The sequence below is a fragment of the Somniosus microcephalus genome, chromosome 11 (assembly GCF_052327205.1).
Source record: "Somniosus microcephalus isolate GS21.2 chromosome 11, FLI_Smic_1.0, whole genome shotgun sequence".
NCBI lineage: Eukaryota > Metazoa > Chordata > Chondrichthyes > Squaliformes > Somniosidae > Somniosus > Somniosus microcephalus.
In genome coordinates this window covers 230,626,008-230,646,251 of record NC_140997.1, presented here as the reverse complement: position 1 = coordinate 230,646,251, position 20,244 = coordinate 230,626,008, and the positions used below count along the sequence as shown (strand labels likewise).

Sequence of the window (20,244 nt, the reverse complement as noted above, 5' to 3'; positions counted from 1 at the left end):
CCCTGGTATTCTATCAGTTCATGGTGGTGTCTTGTGAGCAATGTTGTGATGTGGCTTTGATGTGGCAGGACAACAGGACTCCTTTCTTGCAAGCTCAGTTCTGTATGCGTCAGCCGTCCTCCAATTCTGATGAGGCAGTCATTCAAAACTGGATTTCCACAGTGAACTGGTCTTGGTAATGGTTCTTTTTTCAGCAAGTGCTCTGTACTCCTCAGAGTACGCCTGAACTTGAACTGACCTGATGATAATGTTCTCAGCTGCAGCCAACTCGTCTGGGGAACGAGGCTTCCTGCACCAGTGCCAACCTCTGCATTTGTTTGATGAGCTGCCAGGATCGGACTTGTGAGAGCGAGCCACATGGATTAAGAAAGCTATGGCTCTAATGAGCGATCGCCAGGTTGAAAAGCGCTCACAGGCAAGTAGGCTCTCTTGGGTGTGAGTCATTAAGCTGATCACATGAGGACGGACCTCCACATCTAGATCTGGGCTGACGAGCTTGAATGATTCTTGTGCCGTATGGTCAGCTTGGTCAGGTTTGTGTAAGAAAGCTGGCCCGGTAAACCACATTGTACTGGAGAGCTGGGAGGCAGGCACTGACCTGGTGGCGAGGTCAGCTGGATTCAGCTCTGTGGGCACATCGTGCCACTGGTCGGGGCATGTTGATTGTCTTATTCGCTGAACTCTGTTGTGTACATATATGAAGAATCTCTTTGACTCATTGGAGATGTAACCGAGCACAACTTTGCTGTCACAGTAGAATTTCACTGCATCAAGCTTGAAATCTATCTCATCCAGGATGAGATCCGCCATCTCCACCGCTAATACTGCAGCGCATAACTCCAGGCGTGGTATGGTGGGCTCTGGCCGGGGTGTCAACTTCGCCTTTCCCAGGACAAATCCCACGTTGCTTTGGCCCTCATCATCCAGGGATCTCAGGTAGGCTACCGCGCCAATAGCTTTCTCGGACGCATCTGAGAATACACACAACTCGGTGCGTTTGGATTTGGAGAGTGTGTCTGGTGAGTAGGTGCGTGGGATATGAAGATTTTTGAGATTTTTGAGAGACTTTCTCCATGTCTCCCATTCTGTTAACCTGCCTTCGGGGAGTGGAGAGTCCCAGTCGCTCGTGTCTGTGCAGAGTTCACGTAGTAGGGCTCTTCCCTGAATAGTCACGGGCGCCACCATGCCGAGAGGGTCAAAGAGCGAGTTGACCGTTGACAGCACTCCATAGCGTGTAAATGGCTTGTCACCTACAGACACTGCAAAGGTGAAGGTGTCAGATTCAATTTCCCAACATAAACCAAGGCTTAGCTGGGCTGGCATGGTTTCGTCGCTGAGGTCTAAGTCTTTAATGCCCTTGGCGAGATCCTAAGCTGGAAAGGCCTTCATCAATGCTACACTTTTTGAGGCAATTTTGTACAGCCTCAGGTTGGACTGTGCTAATGAAGCTTGAGTTCGCTTCAGCAGGTTGATGGCTTCTGCTTCTGAAGGTAAGGATTTGAGGCCGTCATCAACATAAAAATGTCTCTCCACAAACTGTCTTGTGTCTGTTCCATGCTCGTGTTCTCCCTCTTTGGCTGCACTTCTGAGCCCATAGATGGAGACTGCAGGGGAGGGGCTGTTACCAAAAATGTGGACCCGCATCCTGTATTCAGTGATGCCCTTTGACATGTTGTTGTCGCGATACCAGAAGAACCTCAGATAGTTCCTATGGTCCTCTCTCACCACAAAGCAATGGCGGATGTCTGCGGTTACTGCTACGAGCTCTTTCCTAAAGCGAATCAGCACGCCAAGGAGGGTGTTGTTTAGGTCTGGACCCGTGAGCAGAACGTTGTTGAGTGAGATGCCACAGTGCTGAGCGCTGGAGTCAAAAACTAATCTTATTTGACTAGGTTTCTGGGGGTGATAAACTCCAAAAATCGGGAGATACCAGCACTCTTCTCCTTCTTTGAGTGGAGGTGCTAATTCAGCATGGTTACTCTCGAAAACCTTTTCCAGGAAGGCAATGAACTGTTCCTTCATTTCGGGCTTTCTATCTAATGTGCGCCGCAGTGATGCGAGGCGCGACAGTGCCTGATCGCGATTGTTAGGCAGAAGAAGCCGGGGTTCCTTGAAGGGGAGAGGCGCAACCCAGCTGTTCGCCTCATCTTTGTGAAATTCTTTCTCCATAATATTCATGAAAGCTTCGTCTTCGAAGGAGAGAGCACCTTTGTTGTCATCTTTTGTCTTTTCAAACACGGTGAGCCCCAGTTTGTCGACAGCTCTGGTGTCAGCCGAGCACCCCCATGCTGTGTGAGAGAAATCACCTTGTTGCTCCCCACCGTAGCTCGCTCTCTCTTTCAGGTGGATGTGACTTGGGCAGGGAGTGAGGAAAGAGGGTCGTCTGCTTTCTAGCACGTTGGTCTTAAAGGTGCTTACGTTGGGCTTGTGAGCTTGGCCTAGGCACACTTCTCCCACGAGCACCCAGCCTAAGTCGAGTCTTTGGGCAAAGGGGGCATCGTGTGGTCCGTTAACTTGCTCTCTCACCTTATGCACCCTCACCACATCTCTCCCGAGCAGGAGGAGAATCTGGGCCTTTGGATCCAATGCTGGGATGCGTGATGCTGTGGGCTTTAGGTGGGCATGGTGAAGTGCTGTCTCAGGTGTTGGTATCTCCAATCGGTTGTTCGGGATTTCACTGCACTCTATCAGTGGCGGTAAGTCTATGCTCACCCCTTCACTCACTGCCTCAGCACAGAACCCATCTGCTTTCCTTCCTGCCATCTCCAAGAGTCTGGCACAGGTTCTCAGTGAGTAAGGGACTGGGCTACTCTCGACGCCAAATATGTCAAAAAAGTCTGACCGTGCGAGTGACCGGTTACTTTGGCCATCGAGTATTGCGTACATGTTAACTGAGCGGTCGCGCTGTCCTTGTGGGTAGACTCTTACAAGGCATATTTTGGAACACAATCGTCCTGTGAGGCCTTGGCCACACACCTCAGTGCATATGGAGCTCACCGTTGGTGCAGTGGTAAGGGTTCCCTTTCTCTCGTCTCCGGGCTCAGTGTCTTTGATGGTTGGCTTTTCCGTTGTGGGGGTAGGACCTGGGTGCATAGCTGTGCTGTGGCGGTCACTCTCACACTCCCTGCATCTCAACGCTATCCTACAGTCTCTTGCAGTGTGGGAAACGGAGGCGCAACACACACACACACACAGAAACCCCACAGTGCAGATAGAGGCCATTTCGGCCCATCGAGCCTGCACCGACACATATCCCACCCGATCCCCGTAACCCCTACACCAACACATATCCCACCCTATCCCTGTAACCCCACGTATTTAATCCCCCTAACACTAAGGGTCAATTTATCATAGCCAATCACCTAAAACATATCCCATTATTATCTTTGAGGTAGGCTCTGCGTTCATCTATGGTCTTGTTTCTGAAGCCTCTACATTTTGCGAGCGGATGAGGCTTATGATGGATGGGGGCAGTGTTTTCTGGGATCGTCTTCATTCTTTGCTGCATCTATGCTGATGTCGGTCTTTGCAGTGACATCCGTCTTATGCACAGATATAGGCATTATTGTGCCTACGTACTTTGACATGGGCTTCTCATACTTTGAGGGTCCACTACAGTAGCTGGACAGGGCAAAGCTTGGATCATTTCTAATTCTGGCCTCTCTGCAGATAAAGTTCACAAAGAAGGAAAATGGGGGAAACCACATGTGGTTGTCTTCTTTGAATTTTGAGCCTACGTTGATCCATTTTTCTTGGAGAGGGTGGGGCAACTTCTCCACTATTGGGTTGATGCCGCGAGCAGTATCTAAATAGGAGAGCCCAGGTAAGTATCCGTCTGTTTTGGCTGCCAGTAACTCCATTAAAAGGTCTCCGAGTTCTCTAAGCTTAAAGTAGTCTCTGTTACCTATTTTAGGAAAGTTTTCCAGCTTACTGAAGAGGGCTTTCTCTATCACCTCAGGAGCACAGTAACACTCCCTGAGTCTTGCCCAGGCCATTCTAAGGGCTGTGCTTGGGTCATTTGTGTACACAAACCGGATCCTACGGGCATGTTCTGACGATTCTTTGCCCAGCCATGATGACAATAAATCCAACTCCTCACGAGCACTCAGGCTCAAGCCGCCAGTGGCATTAAGGAAGGATGACTGCCATGCTCTAAAACTCTCTGGCTTGTCGTCAAATTTTGTGAGACCTGTCCTTACAAGTTCTCTACGTGCCAAATATTGGGCAATGCCTGTCATATTAGGAGTCTGTGCATGGGTTGCCAGAGTATGGTCGCATCGGAAGGGCTGCGATTGGATGGGAGACTGCCATGCCAGGTGACCTGTTCTAACCTTTGAAAAGGGTTCTTTTTTGATGTGTGGAATTTTGGCATAAGTACCTTCCAAGTGGTTAGGAGCGGCGGATTGAGGCACAGGTTTCTTCGGGAGCACTGCAAACTCTCCTTCGTGTGACCAGTTGTCAATAACAAGGAAGGGGTCGTCATCAGTGTAGCATGAATGATCCACCTGAGTGACCTCATGTTGGGCTGGTGATGGCGATTCCGTGTTCTCGTGCAATGGTTCAAAGTTTGGGAAGGAGGAGATGTCTGTGCGTGTCCTAGCCTGCTCCTGGACATAGTCGCTTGTCCGCCTCTCAGTGCTTTGAGGTGATGCAGGACGAGCAATGCTGCGGTGCTCTCCCACCTCTGCTTCTAGTGCCGCTTCCCATATCTCCGCCTCAGCAGTAGCAGCAGCTGCTTCTTTCTCAATGTGTAGTGCCTCCAGCGTGGCGTCCAATTTAGCAGCCTCTGCTTGTAGTCAGACCTTCTCTTTCTCCAATGTAGCAGCCTCTGCTTGTAGTCGGACCTTCTCTTTCTTCACAGCCAGTTCCTGATTAGCAAAGGTCACGCGAGCTTGTGCCGCTTTAGCTTTAGCCCAGGCTCTAGCTGCTGCTACACTGGCTGTTGATGATCTAGATGAGCGTGTACTTCTTGAGCTGGTCACAGATCTCTGCTCGTCTTGGAAGCTCTTGCCGTCCATGATTGCACCGTGCTGCACTGCGAATGTTGCTTGTTGCGCCAGCTGATGACTTGCCTTTTTACTGTACTGTCCTCCCTACGTGTATGTGTCTGTACGCAGTTAGACAGCCAGCCAAACTCCTTTCAATAACGACATGGGAGTCAGGATGTAGCGTCCAAGCTCCGGTGTTTAATAATGCCACACTTGCATGAGGTCAATGAAACAATACAAATCAGTTGCATTGGGTTGGAATAAAACTGAGAAAGAAAAAAGAAATGCACCTTGTTACATACATGAGATATAACTAACATCTAAACATGAATATGTAATGAAACCATTCAACTCACAGGCAATGCTTTCGAAAGCGTAACGATGTAAGATTACAGCGGATTAACTTGCAGCACGCACCATGCTGATGTGACCTCTTTGTTTGCTATCACTATACTACTTCCTGTTGAGTGACCCTACTGGCCATTTCCATTTACTGCCACCTACTGGCGGCAACAAAACGAAACTCCTGCAATTATAAGGCAGAACAATCCCTCTCCCTAGCATCCGTCTGAGGCTGAACCACACTGTTTGCAAACTAGGTGTCATATTTGACCCTGAAATGAGCTTCCGACCACATATCCGTGCCATAACTAAGACTGCCTACTTCCACCTCCGTAACATCGCCCGTCTCCCCCCCCCCGACCTCCGCAACCCCCCCACCCCATCTCAGCTCATCCGCTGCTGTAACCCTCATCCATGCCTTTGTTACCTCTAGACTTGACTATTCCAACACACTCCTGGCTGGCCTCCGACATTCTACCCTACGTAAACTTGAAGTCATCCAAAACTCTGCTGCCCGTGTCCTAACTCGCACCAAGTCCCGTTCGCCCATCACCAGTGCTCCATTAAGGTGTGCAGCTGTGGCCGTGCACTGCTACAGGGAAGCCGCGCAGCTGGCTTGCCGGCATTTCAATGTAAAAACCGCGCATGCGCAGTAATTTGAATGGCCCGCACAGCCCCTTAAAGGGGCCGCACAGGGCCAAAAAAAAATTACAGGGAACGTAGCCCGTCACCCCGTGCTCGCTGACCTACATTGGCTCCCGGTTAAGCAACACCTCGATTTTAAAATTCTCATCCTTGTTTCCAAATCCCTCCAGGGCCTTGCCCCTCCCTATCTCTGTAATCTCTCAGAGGGTGGTGAATCTTTGGAACTCTCTACCCCAAAGGGTTGTGGATGCTGAGGCATTGAGTATATTCAAGGCTGAGATCGAGAGATTTTTGAACTCTAAGGGAATCAAGGGATATGGAGATCGGGCGGGAAAGTGGAGTTGAGGTCGATGATCAGCCATGATCTTACTGAACGGCGGAGCAGGCTCGAGGGGCCGTATGGCCGACTCCTGCTCCTGATTCTTATGTTCTTATCTCCTCCAGCCCCACAACCCCCTGAGATATCTGCGCTCCTCTAATTCTGGTCTCTTGAGCATCCTTGATTTTAATCGCTGCCATTGGCGGCCGTGCCTTCAACTGCCTAGGGCCCGAGCTCTTGAATTCCCTGCCTAAACCTCTCTGCCTCACTACCTCTCTTTCCTCCTTTAAGACGCTCCTTAAAACCTACCTCCTTGACCAATCTGCCATCTGTCCTAATTTCTCCTTATGTGGCTCGGTGTCAAAACTTTGTTTTATGATACACCTGTGAAGCCCCTTGGGTCGTTTTACTCAGTTAAAGGTGCTATATAAATACAAGTTGTTGTTGTGTGTGTTATCTCCTTGTTAAACGGCCTCTTTTTAATTAATAACAGGTTAGATATTTTTGCACAGAAGCCAAATACTGCGGATGCTGGGAATCTGAAATAAAAACAGAAAATGCTGGAAAATACTCAGTAGGTCAGGCAGCATCCGTGGAGATAGAAACAAAGTTAACATTTCAGGTCGATGACCTTTCGTCAGATATACTGTCCAGCCGTTCGCGGATGTGATTTTTAAATTATTATTTATTCAGGAATTTCCTGGATGAACTTGAAAGCATTATTTGCGCGTTTTTTCAAAGTTATGAAATGATTTTTATTCCTTCCCCCTGTGTAAACTGAAGACTGCCTGACAGGCAAATCCTGTGTATCTGAATAAGAGTGGCTGGGATTGAACATAAATCTCTTTGTACCCCAAGCGAAACACGGTGGGATAATCAATAAGAAGGATGAACGATTCATGCCTCGCTCATTATACAGTCAGATATTTCACCGGCATTACATTACAAACGGTGTCAGTGCAAGGTATATGGTTGTATAATCATTCTTCCTCTTCCTCAGCTTTTCACAGTTGTAGCCATCTGGATAGTCCCTGTAAAATTGATCATTTCATTAGGATTTAAGTAAAGGCAAATGAAAGTAATATTTTACTCCTCACTTTGGTAAAATCGATACCCCCTCCAGTCAATGGCTGAATACATAGAGGTTATGACTTATGAGTACTGTGCACAGTTCGGGTCTCCATAATATAAAAAGGATATAGAGAAGGTGCAAAAAAAATACACATGGATGATACCAGAACTGAGAGGATATATTTCTCAGCAAAGGCTGAACAGCCGGGAGCTTTTTCTTTACAAAAGAGAAGGCTGAGGGGTGACCTAATAGAGGTCTTTAGAATCACGAAGGGGTTCGATAGGGTAGATGTAGAGAAGATGTTTCCACTTGTGGGGTAGAATAAAACTAAGGGCCATAAGTATAAGATAATCACTAATAAATCCAATAGGGAATTCAGGAGAAAATTCTTTAAACAAAGAGTGGTCAGAATGTGGAACTCACTACCACAGGGAGTGGTTGAGGCGAATAGCAGAGATGTACTTAAGGGGAAGCTTAAATGAGGGAGAAAGGAATAGAAGGATTTTTTAAAATTCATTCATGGGATGTGGGCGTCGCTGGCAAGGCCAGCATTTATTGCCCATCCCTAATTGCCCTCGAGGAGGTGGTGGTGAGCCGCCTTCTTGAACCGCTGCAGTCCGTGTGGTGAAGGTGTTCCCACAGTGCTGTTAGGGAGGGAGTTCCAGGACTTTGACCCAGCGACGATGAAGGAACGGCCGATATACTTCCAAGTCAGGATGGTGTGTGACTTGGAGGGAAACTTGGAGGCGGTGGTCAAACCTCCCACTATCAACCTGCTGGGGGTCACCATTGATCAGAAACTTAACTGGACCAGCCACATAAATATTGTGGCTACAAGAGCAGGTCAGAGGCTAGGTATTCTGCAGCAAGTGACTCACCTCATGACTCTCCAAAGCCTTTCTACCACCTACAAGGCACAAGTCAGGAGTGTGATGGAATACTCTCCACTTGCCTGGATGAGTGCAGCTCCAACAACACTCAAGAAGCTCAACACCATCCAGGACAAAGAGCCTGCTTGATTGGCAACCCATTCACCACCTTTAACATTCACTCCCTCCACCACTGGCGCACTGTGGCTGCAGTGTGTACCACCTACAAGATGCACTGCAACAACTTGAAAGGCACTTCGACAGCACCTCCCGAACATAAGAAATAGGAGCAGGAATAGGCCACTTGGCCCCTCGAGCCTGCTCTGCCATTCAATAAGATCATGGCTGATCGTGGGCTCAAAGCCACTTCCCTGCCTGCTCCCCATAACCCTTCACTCCCTTATCTTGCAAAAATTTGTCTGTCTCCACTTTAAATGTATTTAATGACCCAGCCTCCACAGCTCTCTGCGGCAGAGAATTCCACAGATTTACGACCTTCTGAGAGAAGAAATTCCTCCTCATCTCAGTTCTAAAAGGGCGACCCTTTATTCTGAAACTATGCCCCCGAGTTCTAGATTTCCCCACGAGGGGAAACATCCTCTCTGCGTCTACCTTATCGAGCCCCCTCAGTATCTTATATGTTTCAATAAGATCACACCTCATTCTTCTAAATAGGCCCAATCTGCTCAACCTTTCCTCATAAGTCAATCCCCTCATCTCTGGAATTAACCGAGTGAATCGTCTCTGAACTGCCTCCAATGCAAGTATATCCTTCCTTAAATAAGGAGACCAAAACTGTACGCAGTACTCCAGGTGTGGTCTCATCAATACCCTGTACAGTTGTAGCAGGACTTCCCTGCTTTTATACTCCAACCCCCTTGCAATAAAGGCCAACATTCCATTTGCCTTTTTGATTACTTGCTGTACCTACATGCTAACTTTTTGTGTTTCATGCACAAGGACCCCCAGGTCCCTCTGAACTGTAGCATTTTGTAATCTCTCCCCATTTAAATAATAGTTTGCTTTTTTATTTTTCCTGCCAAAGTGGATAACCTCGCACTTTCCCACATTATACTCCATCTGCCAAATGTTTGCCCACTCACTTAGCCTGTCTATATCCCTTTGCAGGTTCTTTGAGTCCTCTGCACAACTTGCTTTCCCAGCCATCTTTGTATCATCCGCAAACTTGGCTACATTACACTCGGTCCCTTCATCCAAGTCATTAATGTAGATTGTAAATAATTGAGGCCCCAGCACCGATCCCTGTGGCACCCCACTAGTTACCGTTTGCCAACTGCAAAACAACCCATTTATCCCGACTCTCTGCTTTTAGTTAGTTAGCCAATTCTCTATCCATGCTAATATATTACCCCCAATTCCATGAGCTCTTATCTTATGCAGTAACCTTTTATGTGGCATCTTATTGGAATAAACGGGTCTTTTTCCGAGTGGCAGGCAGTGACTAGTGAGGTACCGCAGGGATTGGTCCTTGGACCCCAGCTATTTACAATATATATTAATGATCTAGACAAGGGAACTAGATGTAATATCTCCAAATTTGCAGACGACACAAAGCTGGGTGGGTATGTGTGCTGTGAGAAGGATGCCGAGAAACTCCAGGATGATTTGGACAGGTTGGGTGATTGGGCAGAAGCATGACCGATGCAATATAATGTGGATAAATGTTAGGTTATCCACTTTGGTGGCAAAAACAGGAAGGCAGATTATTATCTGAATGGCAATAGATTGGGAGAAGGGGAAGTGCAACGAGACCTGGGTGTTCTTGTGCACCAGTCGCTGAAGGTAAGCATGCAGGTGCAGTAGGCGGTTAAGAAGGCAAGTGGTATGTTGGCCTTCGTAGCGAGAGGGTTTGAGTACAGGAACAAGGATGTCTTGCTCCAGTTGTACAGGGCCTTGGTGAGACCACATCTTGAGTATTGTGTGCAGTTTTGGTCGCCTTATCTGAGGAAGGATGTTCTTGCCATGGAAGGAGTTCAGCGAAGATTCACCAGGCTGATACCTGGGATGGCAGGAATGACGTATGAGGAGAGATTGGGTCGATTGTGCTTGTACTCGCTGGAGTTTAGAAGAATGAGAGGGGATCTCATTGAAACTTAGAAAATTCTGACAGGACTAGACAGACTAGATGCAGGAAGGATGTTCCCGATGGTCGGGGAGTCCAGAACCAGGGGTCAAAGTCTAAGGATAAGGGGTAGGCCATTTAGGACAGAAATGAGGAGGAATTTCTTCACCCAGAGAGTGGTAAACCTGTGGAATTCTCCACCACAGAAGGCAGTAGAAGCCAATTCATTAAATATATTCAAGAAGGAGTTGGATATATTTCTTAAAGCTAAAGGGATCAAGGGGTATGGGGAGAAAGCAGGGACCGGGTACTGAAATTGGATGATCAGCCATGATCTCATTGAATGGCGAAGCAGGCTCGAGGGGCCGAATGGCCTACTCCTGCTCCTATCTTCTATGTTTCTATCGAATGCCTTCTGGAAATCCAAATACACCACACCCACTGGCTCACCCTTATCCACCCTACTCGTTACCTCCTCAAAGAACTCCAGCAAATTTGTTAAACATGATTTCCCTTTCATAAAGCCATGCTGACTCTGCTTGACTGTATTATGATTTTCAAATGCCCTGCTACTGCTTCCTTAATGAAGGACTCCACCATTTTTGTGGTAGGTGTGACCTATACAAAAGGGACGTTCTACACCTGTGCAGAGATGGAACTGATGTTCTCGGGGTAATTTTTGATAAAGCAGTTCGGGAGCATTTAAACTAGTATGGCAGGGGGCTAGAAACCTATGTAGTGAAATAGAGGAAAGTGAAAGGCAGACAGAAATAAATGGTAAAAGGGTGAGGAACAAAAAACAAAGGGCCAAACTAATTCATAAAAAATGTGAGCATAAAAAAAGCCTGAGGGTTTTATACCTTAATGCGAGAAGCATCAGGAACAAGGTAGATGAATTAGCTGTGGAAATAGAGGTTAATAATTATGATCTAATTGGGATTACGGAAACATGGTTGCAGGGTGAGCAGGGCTGGGAGCTTAACATACAGGGGTATTCAGTATTTAGGAAGGATCGACAAAAAAGAAAGGGAGGAGGGGTAGCATTGCTAGTAAAAGAGGGGATAAATGCAATTGAAAAGAAGGATATTAACTCAGTTAATACAGAATCTATATGGGTGGAGCTAAGAAATAGCGAGGGGCGAAAAACATTAATAGGAGTGGTATATAGGCCTCCAAATAGTAAAATAGAGGTTAGGGAGGGCATCACGAGGGAAATTAGAGAAGCGTGCAATAAGAGCACAGCTGTCATCATAGGTGACTTTAACTTACATATAGATTGGACTAGCCTAATCAGTAAAAATAATGAGGAGGAGGAATTCCTTGAGTGTTTAAGGGATGGTTATCTGGATCAATATGTCGAGGAACCAACTCGGGAACAGGCTATATTGGACTGGGTACTGTGCAATGAGAAGGGACTAATCAGTAATCTTGTTGTACGGGGACCCTTGGGTCAGAGCGATCATAACATGATCGATTTCTCACTCGAAATGGAGAGCGAAGAAATTGACTCAGAGACTAAGGTCCTGAATTTAAACAAGGGGAATTATGATGCCATGAGACGGGAACTGAGTAGGTCTGATTGGACAACGTTCCTGGGAGGACTGGAGGTAGATAAACAATGGCAAACATTTAAAGATAGAATGACAAAATTGCAAAAATTGTTTATACCAATCTGGCATAAAAGGAAATCTAAAAAGGTGACTCAACCGTGGATAACAGGGGAAATTAGAGACAGCATAAAATCCAAAGATAGGGCGTATAAAATAGCCAAAAAAAGCGCCAGAGCGGAAGATTGGGAACAGTTTAAGATAGAGCAAAGGAGGGCAAAGGGCATGATCAAGAGGGGCAAAATAGCTTACGAAAACAAGCTGGCGGAAAATATAAAAACTAACTCCAAAAGCTTTTATAAATATATCAAAAGGAAAAGACTGGTGAAAACCAAAGTTGGTCCATTGCAGTCAGATACGGGGGAATATATAATGGGAAATAAGGAAATGGCAGATCAACTAAATGCATACTTTGGGTCAGTCTTTACGAAGGAAGACACAAAAAACCTCCCTGGGATATCGGGAAAAATAGGGACATTGGCAAAGGAGGAACTGACGCAAATCAATATCTCTAAGGATATGGTGTTAAGGAAGCTAAAGGGATTGAAGGTGGACAAATCCCCAGGGCCTGATAACATGCATCCTAGGGTACTGAAGGAGGTGGCCCTAGAGATAGCGGATGCACTAAGGATGATTTTTCAGAATTCATTAGACTCGGGAACAGTGCCGATGGATTGGAGGGTAGCTAACGTTACCCCACTATTCAAAAAGGGGGGTAGGGAAAAAGCAGGTAATTACAGACCTGTAAGCCTTACATCAGTTGTGGGCAAAATGCTGGAGTCCATCATTAAGGATGAAATAGCGGAGCACTTAGCAAATGGGGACAGGATAGGACAGAGTCAACATGGATTTACAAAGGGTAAATCGTGCTTGACTAATCTATTGGAATTTTTTGAGGGAGTAACTGGTAGAATAGATGGGGGAGAGCCAGTAGATGTGGTGTACCTGGACTTCCAAAAGGCCTTCGATAAGGTCCCACATAAAAGATTAGCATGGAAAATTGAGGCTCATGGGATAAAGGGGAAAGTTTTGGCGTGGATAGGGAACTGGCTGTCAGATAGAAAACAGAGAGTTGGAATAAACGGCTCATTTTCTGAATGGCAGGCAGTAACAAGTGGGGTACCACAGGGATCTGTCCTGGGCCCCCAGCTGTTCACAATTTACATTAATGACCTGGATCAGGGAGTCGGATGCAGCATTTCCAAATTTGCAGACGACACTAAACTAGGAGGGGGGGTGGGCTCAGAGGAAGAGACCAGGAAGCTCCAGAGCGATTTGGACAGACTGGGCGATTGGGCGGATAAATGGCAGATGCACTATAATGTGGACAAGTGCGAAGTTATCCACCTTGGGTGCAGGAACGGGAGGGCAAATTATTATTTAAATGGCAATAGATTGGGAGAGGGGGAAGTACAGAGAGACCTGGGTGTTCTTGTACACCAGTCACTGAAGGCGAGCATGCAGGTGCAACAGGCGGTCAAGAAGGCAAACGGTATGCTGGCCTTCATAGCAAAAGGGTTAGAATACAGGAACAGGGATACCTTGCTGCAGCTGTACAGGGCACTGGTGAGACCACACCTCGAGTACTGTGTACAGTTTTGGTCGCCTCATCTGAGGAAGGATGTTCTTGCCATGGAGGGGGTGCAGCGGCGATTCACCAGGCTGATACCAGGAATGGCGGGAATGACCTATGAGGAGAGACTATGTAGTTTAGGGATGTACACACTGGAGTTTAGAAGATTGAGAGGGGACCTCATAGAAGTGTATAAAATTCTGACAGGTCTAGACAGACTGGATGCAGAAGGAATGTTTCCCTTGGCGGGTGAGAACAGAACAAGAGGACATAATTTAAGGATAAGGGCTAAACCATTTAGGACAGAGATGAGGGGGAATTTCTTCACTCAGAGAGTGGTGAACCTGTGGAACTCATTGCCACAGAGGGCAGTGTACGCCAGCTCATTAAATATATTTAAGAGGGAATTAGATATATTTCTACGGGCAAAAGGGGTTAAGGGTTACGGAGAGAAGGCGGGGACGGGATACTGAATTAAAGGATCAGCCATGATCTCATCGAATGGCGGAGCAGGCACGAAGGGCCGAATGGCCTACTCCTGCTCCTATCTTCTATGTATCTATGTATCTATGTATTTTCCCAACGACAGATGTTAAGCTAACCGGTCTATAGTTTCCTGCTTTCTGTCTCCATCCTTTCTTAAATAGGGGTGTTACATTTGCGGTTTTCCAATCCGCTGGGACCTCTCCAAATTCCAGGGAATTTTGGGATATTGCAACCAATGCATCCACTATCTCTGCAGCAACTTCTTTTAAGACCCTGGGATGCAGGCCATCTGGTCCAGGGGACTTGTCGTCTTTTAGTCCCATTATTTTACCAAGTACTATTTCCTCAGTAAAAGTGATTGTCTTTAATTCCCCCCTCCCTGTACACTGTATTCGCTGCTCATGATGCGGTCTCCTCTACACTGGGGAGACCAAACGCAGATTGGGCGACGGCTTTGTGGAACACCTCCGGTCAGTCCCCGAGCTTCCGGTCGTCTGTCATTTTAATTTTCCGCCCCACTCTGACTTCTCTGTCTTCGGCCTCCTACACTGTTCCAATGAAGCTCAACGTAAGCTCGAGGAACACCACCTCATCTTTCAATTAGGCACTTTACAGCTTTCTGGACTCAACATTGAGTTCAACAACATAACCTCTGCCCCCATTTTCTCGGACAACTGTTGTTGATGATTCTGTTATTCCCATTTACACCTCCTCTAGACCCATCTTTTGTTTCTTTACTTGTTCCATTACCATCCCCTTTTGCCTCGCACCATCATCCCTTTTGTCATTTAATCTCTCCTGCCTTCCACCCTATCACAGACCATCCCTTTTGTTCTTTCCTCCCCTCCCCGCATTCCCTGCCCCTGCACTTGCTTAAAGCCTGTTACATCTCCAACTTTTTCCAGTTCTGACGAAAGGTCATTGACCTGAAACCTTAACTCTGTTTCTCTCTCCACAGATGCTGCCTGACCTGCTGAGTATTTCCAGCGTTTTCTGTTTTTATTTCAGGAGAAGTCTGGATTCAATGAGGGGAAAAACAGCCAAAGTGGTGAGAATGTGGAACTCGCTGCCACATGGAGTGGTTGAAGCAGAGAGCACTGATGCAGTTAAGGGGAGGCTTGATGCATACATGAGGGCCTCTGCCTCAGCCCATCTGATGCTGAAAGCCTCATCTATGCTTCTGTTACCTCCAGACTCGACTATTCCAATGCTCTCTTGGCCAGCATCCCAACTTCCACCCTTCGAGCTCATCCAAAACTCTCTTGCCCCGATCGCCAACTCCTGTTCACCCAATCTGCTCTCTGACCTACATTGGCTTGCGATCCCCGAACGCCTCCATTTTAAAAATTCTCATCCTGGTGTTCAAATCCTTCCATGACCTCATCCCTCCCTAGCTCTGTAACCTCCTTCACCCCTACAACCCTCCAAGAACTCCGTGTTCCTCCAACTCTGACCGTTTGTCTATTCCTCTCACCCCAGCCTTCAGCTGTCTGGGCCCCACATTCTGGAATTCCCTTCTTAAATTTTTCCACCTCTCTCTCCTCTTTTAAGACGCTCCTTAAGACCTACCTTTTTGACCAAGCTTTTAGTCACCCCTCCTAATATCTCCTTTGAGTCTGCATTGAGTTTAGTCTGATTACCTTGCCGTGGCGCTCCTTTGGGATGTTTTCTACATTAAAGGCGATATATAAATGCAAGTCATTGTTATTGTTATCTATACCAAGTTTTGCCCTGAATTCCTACAGCTTTGATTTTAATCAATAACTGTCCATGTGGTGCTTTATGAAATGCCTTTTGATTGTTTGAGTCCACATGGCGTTGGACTTATCAGAGTGTATTTGGGTTGTCATTTCCAAAAAGAAATCAAGGAGATTGGCCAGGTAGGATCTTTCCTGTTTGAAGTCATGTTGATTGTTGTTTACGGGGCTGTTGTCACACGGATAATTCTCAAGGTTACTTACTTAGTGTTCATGGACTCCAGGAGAGCCGGTAGGTAGTCGGAAGGTATCAGTAGATTGGCCAGGTCACTGGGCCAATTCCCTGCTCTTTTTCGAACAGTGCAGTAGCATCTTTGATGTTCATCTGAACAGGCAGACTTCAGTTTAATGTCAAAATCTGGAGAGTGGCTCACTTCCAGCTGAGTCTAGCCAATACAGTTAGAGTTTGCTTCCTCACGACTGGCAAGGTGATTGACCAGAAACAGAGTCCACCCGCTTTCAACCACATAACAACAAGAACTTGCATTTATATAGCGCCTTTAGCATAGTAAAGCATCCCAACGCTCTTCACAGGAGCGATTATCAAACAAAATTTGACACCGAGCCACATAAGGTGATATTAGGACAGGTGACGGAGGTAGGTATTAAGGAGCGTCTTAAAAGAGGACAGAGAGCTAGAGAGGCTGAGGTTTAGGGAGGGAATTGGGGCCTCAGGCAGCTGAAGGCATGGCCGCCAATGGTGGAGTGGTTAAAATCGGAGATGCGCAAGAGTGCAGTGATCTCGGAGGGTTGTGGGGCCGGAGGAGATTACAGAGATAGGGAGGGCTTTGAAAACAAGGATGAGAATTTTTTAATTAAGGCATTGCCGGACCGGGAGCCAGTGTAGGTCAGCGAGCACAGGGAGTGAAAGATGGGAGGCCGGCCACGAGAGCATTGGAATAGTCGAGTCCGGAGGTAACAAAGGCATGGATGAGGGTTTCAGCAGCAGATGGGCTGAGGCAGGGGTGGAGACTGGCGATGATCCGGAGGTGGAATCTGCGCTGAATTACAGGGTTTTAGCGTGACTCGTTTTACTTTGAAGGTGTTCCGCTGCTCAATTCTTCTTTCACCAAATTCTCCCAGGGCTCTAGTGATGTTAATACATAACGCGGGAGAACACTGCGGCCGCTACGAGAAAATTGTTGCGATGTTCCTGAGGCGTTCCCTGTTCGTATTTTCACACGATCATGGTAAGTACTGTCTGCCGGCTCTAACTCCTGCATAACAGTCCATTCAGGAAGGTGTTTATCTGCTGCACCATCTTCTGGTGGCTAGTGACTGCCGTACACACAAGACAATCGCTCCAATATGTTGTCCTTTACTGTCGATTTCACCTTCCTCCTCATGAACTCCTAAGCTCACACTTTACGTGTCACAAAACATTGACTGGATCGCTAACAAACCAGGGCCTGGATCTTTCACGAAAACATAGGGTAGATCCCTCACAAAAGATGTTTCAGCAATACAGGAACAAGGGCGGGTTCATCCCATCGAGCCTGCTCCACCATTGTTAACCATAACAACTCTATCTCAAAGACTGCCTCCTCCCCATGTTCCTTACTTTCCAAGTAAGTGTCCATCTCCCTTTTAAACACGTCAGTTGACTCCACAACTATTGCCTTCTGGGGGCTGTGTGCTCCCCCGCGCCATCCCCCCCACACACTGCCCTCAAAATCCTTTGTGTGAAGACGTTATATCTGCAGCTGATATTAACCAGAGTTCCCGGACTAACTCGTCCTTTACTGTTGAGAATCCTAAGCCAAGGCCCCAGGCATAGGGACTCCACCGAGGATGCAAAGAATAGGGCGGAAAAGAAGATAAAGCAAGAAAGATTTTAAAAACCTGTGGGTCGTAGGAGGAAGAGAGGACAGAGGGAGGTGAGGAGTGCCGCAGTGTTGAGGGGTTGGGCAAGAATGAGTTGGGTAGGAGATGGAGGCATAGGTCTTGATTTCAACCCACTCAGGATGCAGAAAGAAAGAAAGTAAATAAGCAAATGTGCTTGCTGACTTACATTAGCCCCTGGTCAACCAACACCTCTTTTTAAAATTCTTATCCTCATATTCAAATCCCTTCATGGCCTCACCCTTCACTATCTCTGTAACCTCTTTCAACCCTACCACAGTGCGAGAACTGTGTTCCTCCAACTCTGGCATTTTACGCATCCCCCAGTCCCTTCGTCCTACCACTGACAGCCGTGCCTTCAGTTGTCTAGGCCCTAAGCTCTGGAATTCCTTACCTAGATCTCTCCACCTCGATCCCTTCCTTTAAGACCCTCCTTAAAACTTACCTCTCTGACTAAGCATTTAATCACCCCTCCGAATATCTCCTTCTTTAACTCGGTGTCAATTTTTGTCTGCTTACACTCCTGTGAAGTGCCTTGGGGCTTTTTACTACGTTAAAGGCGCTATGTAAATTAGGGTGACCATATTTTCTAAACCGAATCCGGGGTCACACAGGGCGGGAGCACAGCAAAGTAGCCAGAGCAGAAAATGTAGGTTATGCAGCAAAATTTTTAGCAGCCTATATTTTAACAGTTGCACATATACACTACAAATGCAAAACACAGGTGCGTATAATTACCGCGGCTGTGACATAGAAACATAGAAGATAGGAGCAGGAGTAGGCCATTCGGCCCCTCGAGCCTGCTCCGCCGTTCAATGAGATCATGGCTGATCATCCAAATTCAGTACCCTGTCCCTGCTTTCTCCCCATATCCCTTGATCCCTTTAGCCTCAAGAAATATATTCAACTCCTTCTTGAATATATTTAATGAATTGGCTTCTACTGCCCTGTGTGGCAGAGAATTCCACAGGTTCACCACTCTCTGGGTGAAGAAATTCCTCCTCATCTCTGTCCTAAATGGCTTACCCGTTATCCTTAGACTGTGATCCCTGGTTCTGGACTCCCCGGCCATCGGGAACATCCTTCCTGCATCTAGTCTGTCTAGTCCTGTCAGAATTTTATAAGTTTCAATGAGATCCCCTCTCATTCTTCTAAACTCCAGCAAATATAAGCCTAATCGACCCAATCTCTCCTCATACGTCATTCCTGCCATCCCAGGTATCAGTGACGTCACGCTATTGAAGTGCATTCAGACACCGTTTATAAATACAGGAAAAGTTCTGATATCCGGCACCGACGGGACCGAGCTGCTGCCGATCTATCAAAACTTCTGGATGGACCAGCGCTAATGTTGAAGGATAGGAGGTTTTCATCTCCGTATCTGACAACAAACACTGTTGCTTAGCAACAGCTTGTAAACACTCGGCCCGTACCTTGGAAGCGTCTCTGAAGCTGTTGCTAAGCTACAGAGACGCTTTCCAGAGCCTGACTGTTAAAAAAATGCTAGGAGAAGAAAGAAAACCTAACCAAAACGGCTGCTGATTTCTGCCATTAGATCGAGGTTTCCGGGCATACAACCTCCGGATAAACCAAAGTTTCCTGTAATACAATAACACTGTTAGTTTTTCATACCCACTGTCTACACTGCTACAGGCACGTGCTGACACCTGTCCTTTTGCCTCTGTTGTGTGTGAGCGTCGCCGACCATGTTTTTCAAAAATAAACACGTCATATATTAACGGAACCATTGGGTGTCACCGTCACCGACCGACCAATTGGCTTCCGAATTGCAACCATTTCGAATTGTGGGGCGAGGGGGGTGGGGGGGTACGGAGGAGAAGACAAAATCAGTTGTTGTTTGTAGTGTACATTGATGATTTAGATATGAATGTAGGAGGTATGATCAGTAAGTTCACAGATGACACGAAAATTGGTGGAGTGGTAAATAGCGAGGAGGGAAGCCTTAGGCTACAGGATGATATAGACGGGTTGGTTAGATGGGCAGAACAGTGGCAAATGGAATTTAACCCTGAAAAAAGTGTGAGGTGATGCATTTTGGGAGGACTAACAAGGCAAGGGAATACACAATGAATGGTAGGACCCTAGGAAGGGCAGAGGCTCAGAGGGACCTTGGTGTGCATGTACATAGATCCCTGAAGGCAGCAGGACAGGTAGATAACGTGGTTAAGAAGGCATATGGGATACTTATATTCTATGCCTCGGCTAATGAAGGCAAGAGCAGGGAGGTTATGATGGAGCTGTACAAAACGCTAGTTAGGCCACAGCTGGAATACTGTGTGCAGTTCTGGTCGCCACACTATAGGAGGGATGTGATTGCATTGGAGAGGGTGCAGAGGAGATTCACCAGGATGTTACCTGGGCTGGAGAGCTTCAGCTATGAAGAAAGACTGGACAGGCTGGGGTTGTTTTACTTAGCGCAGAGAAGGCTGAGGGGGTACCTGATTTGAGGTGTACAAAATTATGAGGGGCATAGAAAGGGTAGATAGAAAAGAACTTTTCCCCTTAGTAGAGGGGTCAATAACAAGGGGGCATAGTTTCAAGGTAAGGGGCAGGAGGTTTAGAGGGGATTTGAGGAAAAACTTTTTCACCCAGAGGGTGTTTGGAATCTGGAACTCACTGCCTGAAAGGGTGGTAGAGGCA

The 20,244-nt window shown here is 47.0% G+C and overlaps 1 protein-coding gene across 3 annotated transcripts in view; it reads left to right on the top strand.

Moving 5' to 3' along the window:
• LOC147111324 (monoglyceride lipase-like) overlaps positions 1-20,244 on the top strand; it is a 72,980-nt gene that overhangs the window by 3,747 nt on the left and 48,989 nt on the right. For 2 of the 3 annotated variants that reach the window (XM_086002106.1, XM_086002104.1), the window contains exon 2: positions 16,825-16,931. The exons of the other annotated variant lie outside the window; for it this stretch is intronic. In XM_086002106.1, the coding sequence (XP_085858232.1) occupies positions 16,825-16,931 (107 nt within the window). The remainder of the gene's footprint in view (positions 1-16,824; positions 16,932-20,244) is intronic. 3 annotated transcript variants of the gene reach the window in all.